This window comes from Emiliania huxleyi, assembly GCF_000372725.1.
Source record: "Emiliania huxleyi CCMP1516 unplaced genomic scaffold EMIHUscaffold_10, whole genome shotgun sequence".
Classification (NCBI taxonomy): Eukaryota; Haptophyta; order Isochrysidales; family Noelaerhabdaceae; genus Emiliania; species Emiliania huxleyi.
In genome coordinates, this window is record NW_005202427.1 from 458247 (window position 1) to 464246 (window position 6000).

Consider the following 6000-nt stretch of genomic DNA (forward strand, 5'->3'; position numbering starts at 1 on the left):
TGCAAGCCGGCGGCAAGGCGAGCACGGAGCAGAGCGTGAGGAGGCTGAAGCAGGACTTGCTCGAGCTCGAGACGTACATCCCCTGGACCGCCGTCTCCTCCGCGTGGCAGTCCAAGCGCGCCGCGTGGGAGCGCAAGACGTGCGAGGCGGAGAGAGAGGGCGACGCGACACGTCCACGGCGCGTCTTCACGGCGGCGTCGCACCTCGCTCACGGTATAGGTGCGCGGCGGGGGACGCCGGGTGCGTGGTGCAGCAGCTGCTCGCGCTCGAGCGCTTCCTACTGCCGTGCGCCTTCGAGGCGCGCTGGAGCGCGGGCAATGAGTGGCGCGCGAGGCTGCTCCGCCAGAACAGCGCGGCCGACGTGAAGCAGTCGCTGCGCGCGCCGGAGGACGCGATGGGAGCCTTCCAGGAGCCTTCCAGGAGCCTTCCAGGAACCCTCTAGGCGCGAGCTGGAGGACGCGATGCACTGGGCGCGCTTCGGCGCGCACAGCACGCTCGTGGAGCGGCGCCGCGGCGCTGCGTGTGCGGAGGGCGCAAAAGAAAAACACGTGGCCCCACGCTGTCCCCCGCCTGCCGTGTAGGTATGAGCAGCTGCTCACGTCGCGGGCGGGCGAGCAGCTCGAGCGGCTCGGGGCGAGGAGGCTGGCGCAGGTTCGGAGCACGATCGACTCGTTCGGGTGACGCGGCGGAGCCTCGCGCACCCGACACGTCCCTGGACGCGCCCACGAGACGCGTCCACGACACGTCCGTAGGTACGCAGGCCTAGCCGACATGGCTCAGGATTGCATCGCCATCGCGGGCGGCGCCGAGGGCGCAGGCGCCGAGCTGCGCGAGCTGCGCGAGAGCATCTGCGCCGCGCTGGGCGTGCCGCTCACGGACGCGCTGCTGCGGCTGCCGGCCAAGTGCGCGCGCTCGACCCTTCTAGGAACCTTCTACGAACCTTCTACGAACCTTCTAGGCTGCCGGCCAAGGGCGCGCGTTCGACCGACGCCAGCGACGACCTCTCCAGCACCACCAGCGCGCTCGCCGCCGCGCCCGACGACGCCGACGGCGGCGGCGGCGGCGAGGCGGGAGGCGAGCTGGCCGCGGCCGCCGAGCCGGGCGGCGGCGGCGGCGGCGGGTTGTTCTCGGAGGAGGTGCGGCTCGCGGGCGCCAAGCGCGAGCGGGTGGTGTCCAAGGAGCAGCGCTTCGAGGAGTTCAAACGGCGACAGCGGCTCCACCCCGAGATCACGGGCGCGCGCACCGGCCGCTTCCCTCTTGGGGCGCCTCGGCACTTTCTCGGCACCCGTTCGGCACCTTCCTGCAGGCGTGTACGCCGACCGGTTCCTCGAGCGCGCGCCCGATATGCGCCACTTCCAGGAGCTGTCCCAACCCAGCGGGGGTGCGCCGGCCTTCTCGGAAGCGTCTTTGAGGCGTCCCGGAGGCGGGGCCTGTAGGAGCTGATCGTCTTTCGCGAGGCTGCGAGCGCGGACGGGGTGGCGGGGGTGCTGCTCCTCTCCCCCGGCACGACCCTCTTTCAGCTGCGCCGCCAGCTCGCCTCCGAGCTCGGCCTCGAGGGCCGCAACACCACCCTCTCACGCCTCGCGGGCTCCCCAAACCCCGTCGCCCCGAGCCACCCCCTCGGAGCCCGTCCCGTAGGCGGCGACGACCTCCCCATATCTCCCCATATCTCCCCATATCTCCCCATGTCCCGTAGGCGGCGACGACCTCGAGCTGCGCCGTGTCGTGTGGGAGGGGGAGCACGCGCCGGCCGCGGACGCGGCCGGGGGCATCCCACTGCCCGCCGCGCAGAACCACAAGCGCGACGCCCGCCTCCTCTCCCCCGGCATCGGACGCGTCCTCGACACGTCCCGTGCCGAGCCTGTCTGGTAGGCTGGCCTACCCCTTCTTCCCGCTCGCCAGCCAGGTCCTCGTCGTGCGCAGCCCGGCCGCGCCGGCCGCTCCGCTCCCCTTCCTCCCCGGCGACACCGCCCTCTGCGCCGACATCTCGCGCGGCCGCGAGGCGCAGCCAATTGCCCTCTTCAACAGCGCGGACGACGAGCCCGCGCCCGTCTTCACGTGCGTGACGCAGTGCTGTCTAGCTGTCTAGGAAGTGTCTACGAAGTGTCTACGAAGTGTCTAGGTACGTGACGCAGTGCGTGGTGAGCGAGTCGCTCCGGCTGTTGGTGGGCGGGCCACAGCTCGGCGCCTGGCTCTGCCCGAGGCTGAGGGGAGGCGGCGGCGGCGGCGGTTGCGGCGGCGGCGGCGGCGGCGGCGAGCCAAACTACGACCAGCACGGCCGGCTACGCTTCGCGCCGCACACCGTCGAGTCGATTTGGGAGTGCTGCCTCGAGAGCATGTGCCGTCCGGGCTGCGACAACCGGCTGGTGCAGTACGGGCCGCGCTTCCGGCTCGAGGCGTTCCGCTGTGTCGCTTGGCCCCGCGTGGAGGCCGCCTCTGCTCACTGTCTGCTGCGAGTCAGGTGTTCCGCTGCCCGCCCGTCGGCCGCATCTCCAAGGGGTGGGGCATCCGCAGCCCCGAGCTGATCCCGCGCGGCTCCTTCGTCTGCGAGTACGTCGGCGAGTACATCTCCGACGACGAGGCGGAGAGCCGAGGCATCCGGTACGATAACCAAAAGATGAGTCGGCTGATGGACGTGTACGGAAACGGCAGGGATGCGGTCCACATGTGCATCGACGCACGACATGGACGAGGTATGAACGGCGTCTCTTCACACCTGCTGCTGTGAACAGGTCCACATGTGCATCGACGCGACCAAGTTCTCGAACGTCGGCGCGCGGCCCACCCCTCGCCTGGCTACGCCGCCCACGCCCGCCCGCGCTTCCCCTCGCCACCACCGCTGTCCCGACCGCCGGACAGCCACACTCGCAGCTCCCGGCCTCCCCCCTTGCCCAGGCCGCTTCCTCAACCACTCATGCGAGCCGAACGTCTTCAAGCAGCGCGTGTTTTGCGACCACCACGTGCGGCTGCCCAGGATAGCCTTCTTCGCCCTCGTGGACATCCCGCCTCGCGTGGAGCTCTGCTACGACTACGGGTATGTGGACGTGCCGGGCAAGACCATGCCATGTCTCTGCGGCGCAAAGAGCTGCAAAAAGCTGCTGTATTGAGCGCGAAGCGGTTTTCTCTATTACTATTTTGAGTGTACGTATTAAACACCATGTGAGACGCGTGATGTCTGATGATTGTACTCTTATGATACCTGAGATTTCCTCCCCACCGGCGCCACCGCCTCAGCCAATACTTTATATTAAAGCCGTATAGTGATTAGTGTGCTCTCTTGTCCAGCCCCTTGGAGTGTGAAAGGCTTCGTAGCCCTCCGGTCTACTATGAAGATCCGCAGGACTGGAGCGAAAAAAAAGCAAGCGAGTGACTCTTGTCACAGTTCCCGCTCTTTGAGAGTGAGTCAGAGGAGCTGCGGGTCAGGCTGACCGTCAGCTCTCTCGACAGCCCTGGAGCGCGCGCTGTGCCCACGCCTGGCCTGGCACCTGGGCTAGAGCGCGCACAGGCCGCACAGAAAAACACCGGCCCAGCGGCAAGCGAGAGCCGCGGCGCGCGGACCCCTCGGACTGACGGACTCGGCCCTCGGCTCGCCGTTTGGCCACTCGAGTGTGACATCCAGGCGCCAAGCCGCAGCGCCTCACAGGAACCAGAGCCCGTTCTCCTTCATCGCCGAGACGAGCTCGACGAAGTCCTGCTCGTCATAGCTGGAGAGGGGACGCGGGCCGGGAGGCGGGGGAGGTCAGACCGTCTCGCGAGGTGAGCTAGGCGGGCCGGGGGGGGGGGGGGGGGGAGACAGGGAGAGAGGGATGGAGGGAGCCGCGCCGGTCGAGCCGCAGGCGGTCTCTCTGCGCCGGCTTGGCGGCGCGTTCGATGGCCGCGCCGCTCCGCTTCTGCTGGCCGTACAGGAGGGGCGAGTCGAAGAAGGAGAGCGGCAGCAGGCCGACGCGGGTCCCGCCGGCAGGGCCGCCCGGCATCGTCACGACGGCGGTGCTCCCCGCCGCCGCGTCGTCGAGGCTGGGCCTGCTGTTGGAGAAGAGCTTCCCGAAGCCGTTGAGGATGCAGTGCGCCCCGTTCCACCAGCGCAGGTAGAAGTCAACCATCCCGAGCCGCACGCCCGCCACCTGGTGCGCCACGGCGCGGCTGCGCTGCTCGGCGCTGCCCGCGCCGCGCAGCCAGACGAGCGACCTGGCGGGAGGACGAGCCGCGTGTCGCGCTGACGGAGGCTACCCGTGCGGGGCGGGGCGGCGAGCCAGTTCGGGTTGCAGCCCGCCGGCGAGCGAGGCGTCGTCCTGCCGTCGCAGTTGCCGCGAGGGACGCTCACGTCGACCGAATGCGCAGCCTCGTGTAGCAGCGGTGCCGCGTCGCGCAGCAGCACGTGAGAGCAGTCCATCAGGAGCACGTCGACGCCGCTCGCCGCCACGGCGGCGGCGGCGAGGTGCCGCTCCGCCTCTGCTCGCTGAATGTGCCTCGCCAGCCGCGTGCGATTGAAGTCGGCCATGGCAAGCGAGCCGTCGACGCTGCGAACGCCTCGCGCTGTCAGGTGCGCGTGCGCCTCGGCGTCGAGAGCGTACACGAGAGCATTCTTTAGGCCGAGCCTCACGAATGCTCGCATCCAATTGCTCGCGATCTCGCGGAAGTCATAATCGGCGGCGCACATGTACACTAGTCCTTTGGAAGCAGCATCTTTCGCCGCGGCCGCGAGCGGTGCGTACAGCGGCGAGGCGGGGTCCGGCTCGTGAGGGTTCAACTTGAGGGACCCGCCTCGGATATCGTATGGGTTTGAGCCGTGTGTGATGCCCTGGGCATTTCCCTCGCCCGGACGGCACGCTCGTCCGTCGCAAACCGTCTTGTGCGGAGACGTGGCGGCGAGGTGGCAGAGGGTGAAGAGGCTGAACATAGCAACGCAATGTCCGGCACAACGACAACGGAAAGGGGAGGGTGGTCGCGATGTGGCCGAGTTCCAGCGTCAGTCCGGCTCGCGGGGGGCGCTGAACGGCTTCCGTGTGCTCGATCACGAGGCTGTACCTCGGCGTGCGTCGGCAGGACAGAGTCGGCAGGACAGAGCGGCCGAGTTCCAGCGCGTCAGACCGGCTGGGCGCGCAATTTCTTTTGAGCTTAGCCTTCGATGTTATGAAAACACGCAAGGCGGACATGGCATATCGCTCTCGGGCTCACAGACATCCCTCACACCCGCCGCCCCCGCGCGCGCCCCACCCCGGCCGGGAGAAAGGGGAGTGACAGTTTGGGATGGCAACAGCCCGAGTATGTTGAGTCCTGGCTCAACAACGCAGAGAACAAGAGGGGGTGGTCCGGCTCACAAGTCCGGCTCACGCGCCTCGAGCTGACCCTCTACCGCACTGATCACTTCCGCCCCCTCGCTCCCAACCCATCCACCCCGCCCCGGGCCGCGCCGCGCGATCTCGGGCGATCTCGCGCTATCTCGGGCGATCTCGGGGCCGCGCCGCGCTATCTCGGGCGATCTCGCGCTATCTCGGGCGATCTCGGGGCCGCGCCGCGCTATCTCGGGCGATCTCGGAGCGTCGCTCGCGCGGCGTCACACCTGCTCAAAAAGGAAGGAGGTTGGAGGCAGGAGGTCACGCCCCATCCAGAGCGCCGTCGTCGCCGGGTTTTTGGCCCCCGGGTCGTCGCCCGACGGTTGCTGCGCGGGGCAGCAGACCATCGGACGGCGCGACGACGCCCCGTCCGGCACGCTCCCCCTCCACCCGGCTATTGCCGCACGAGCGCCCTCAGCGGCGGAATTTTTCCCTCGCGCTTCCTTGGGCCCCCGGCAACGCCGACGGACTTCCCGTCCCCCCACCTGCGCCGCAATCACCGCCGTGATTGTCGGCGCTGCGCCCCTTGGCGCTTGTGCATGTCCCGCGTGCCCGCCCGCCAAGGCTGGTGCCAAGGCCAACTCAACTGCCAAGGCTGGTGCCAGGGCCAAATCAACTGCCTGGCTGGTGCCAAGGCTCAAAGGCTCTCCTCTCTCTCTCCTCCCCT

The 6000-nt window shown here is 68.9% G+C and overlaps 2 protein-coding genes across 2 annotated transcripts; one reads left to right on the forward strand and one right to left on the reverse strand.

The window, feature by feature from the left end:
• Nucleotides 1-2494: 2494 nt before the first annotated feature.
• On the forward strand, nt 2495-3107 carry EMIHUDRAFT_62571 (hypothetical protein; the record flags this gene model as incomplete). Its single annotated transcript, XM_005793609.1, has 2 exons — nt 2495-2693; nt 2896-3107. Coding segments are annotated over 2 exons (411 nt in total), but the record flags the coding sequence as incomplete, so codon positions are not given.
• Nucleotides 3108-3369: 262 nt separating this feature from the next.
• EMIHUDRAFT_433286 (hypothetical protein) lies at nt 3370-5042 on the reverse strand. Its single transcript, XM_005793610.1, has 3 exons — nt 4251-5042; nt 3823-4185; nt 3370-3704 (listed from the first exon to the last, which is right to left on the reverse strand). Exons 1-3 carry the CDS (start codon nt 4895-4897, stop codon nt 3638-3640), a joined length of 1077 nt encoding a protein of 358 aa, XP_005793667.1. The 5' UTR covers nt 4898-5042; the 3' UTR covers nt 3370-3637.
• Between the last annotated feature and the right edge of the window lie 958 nt (nt 5043-6000).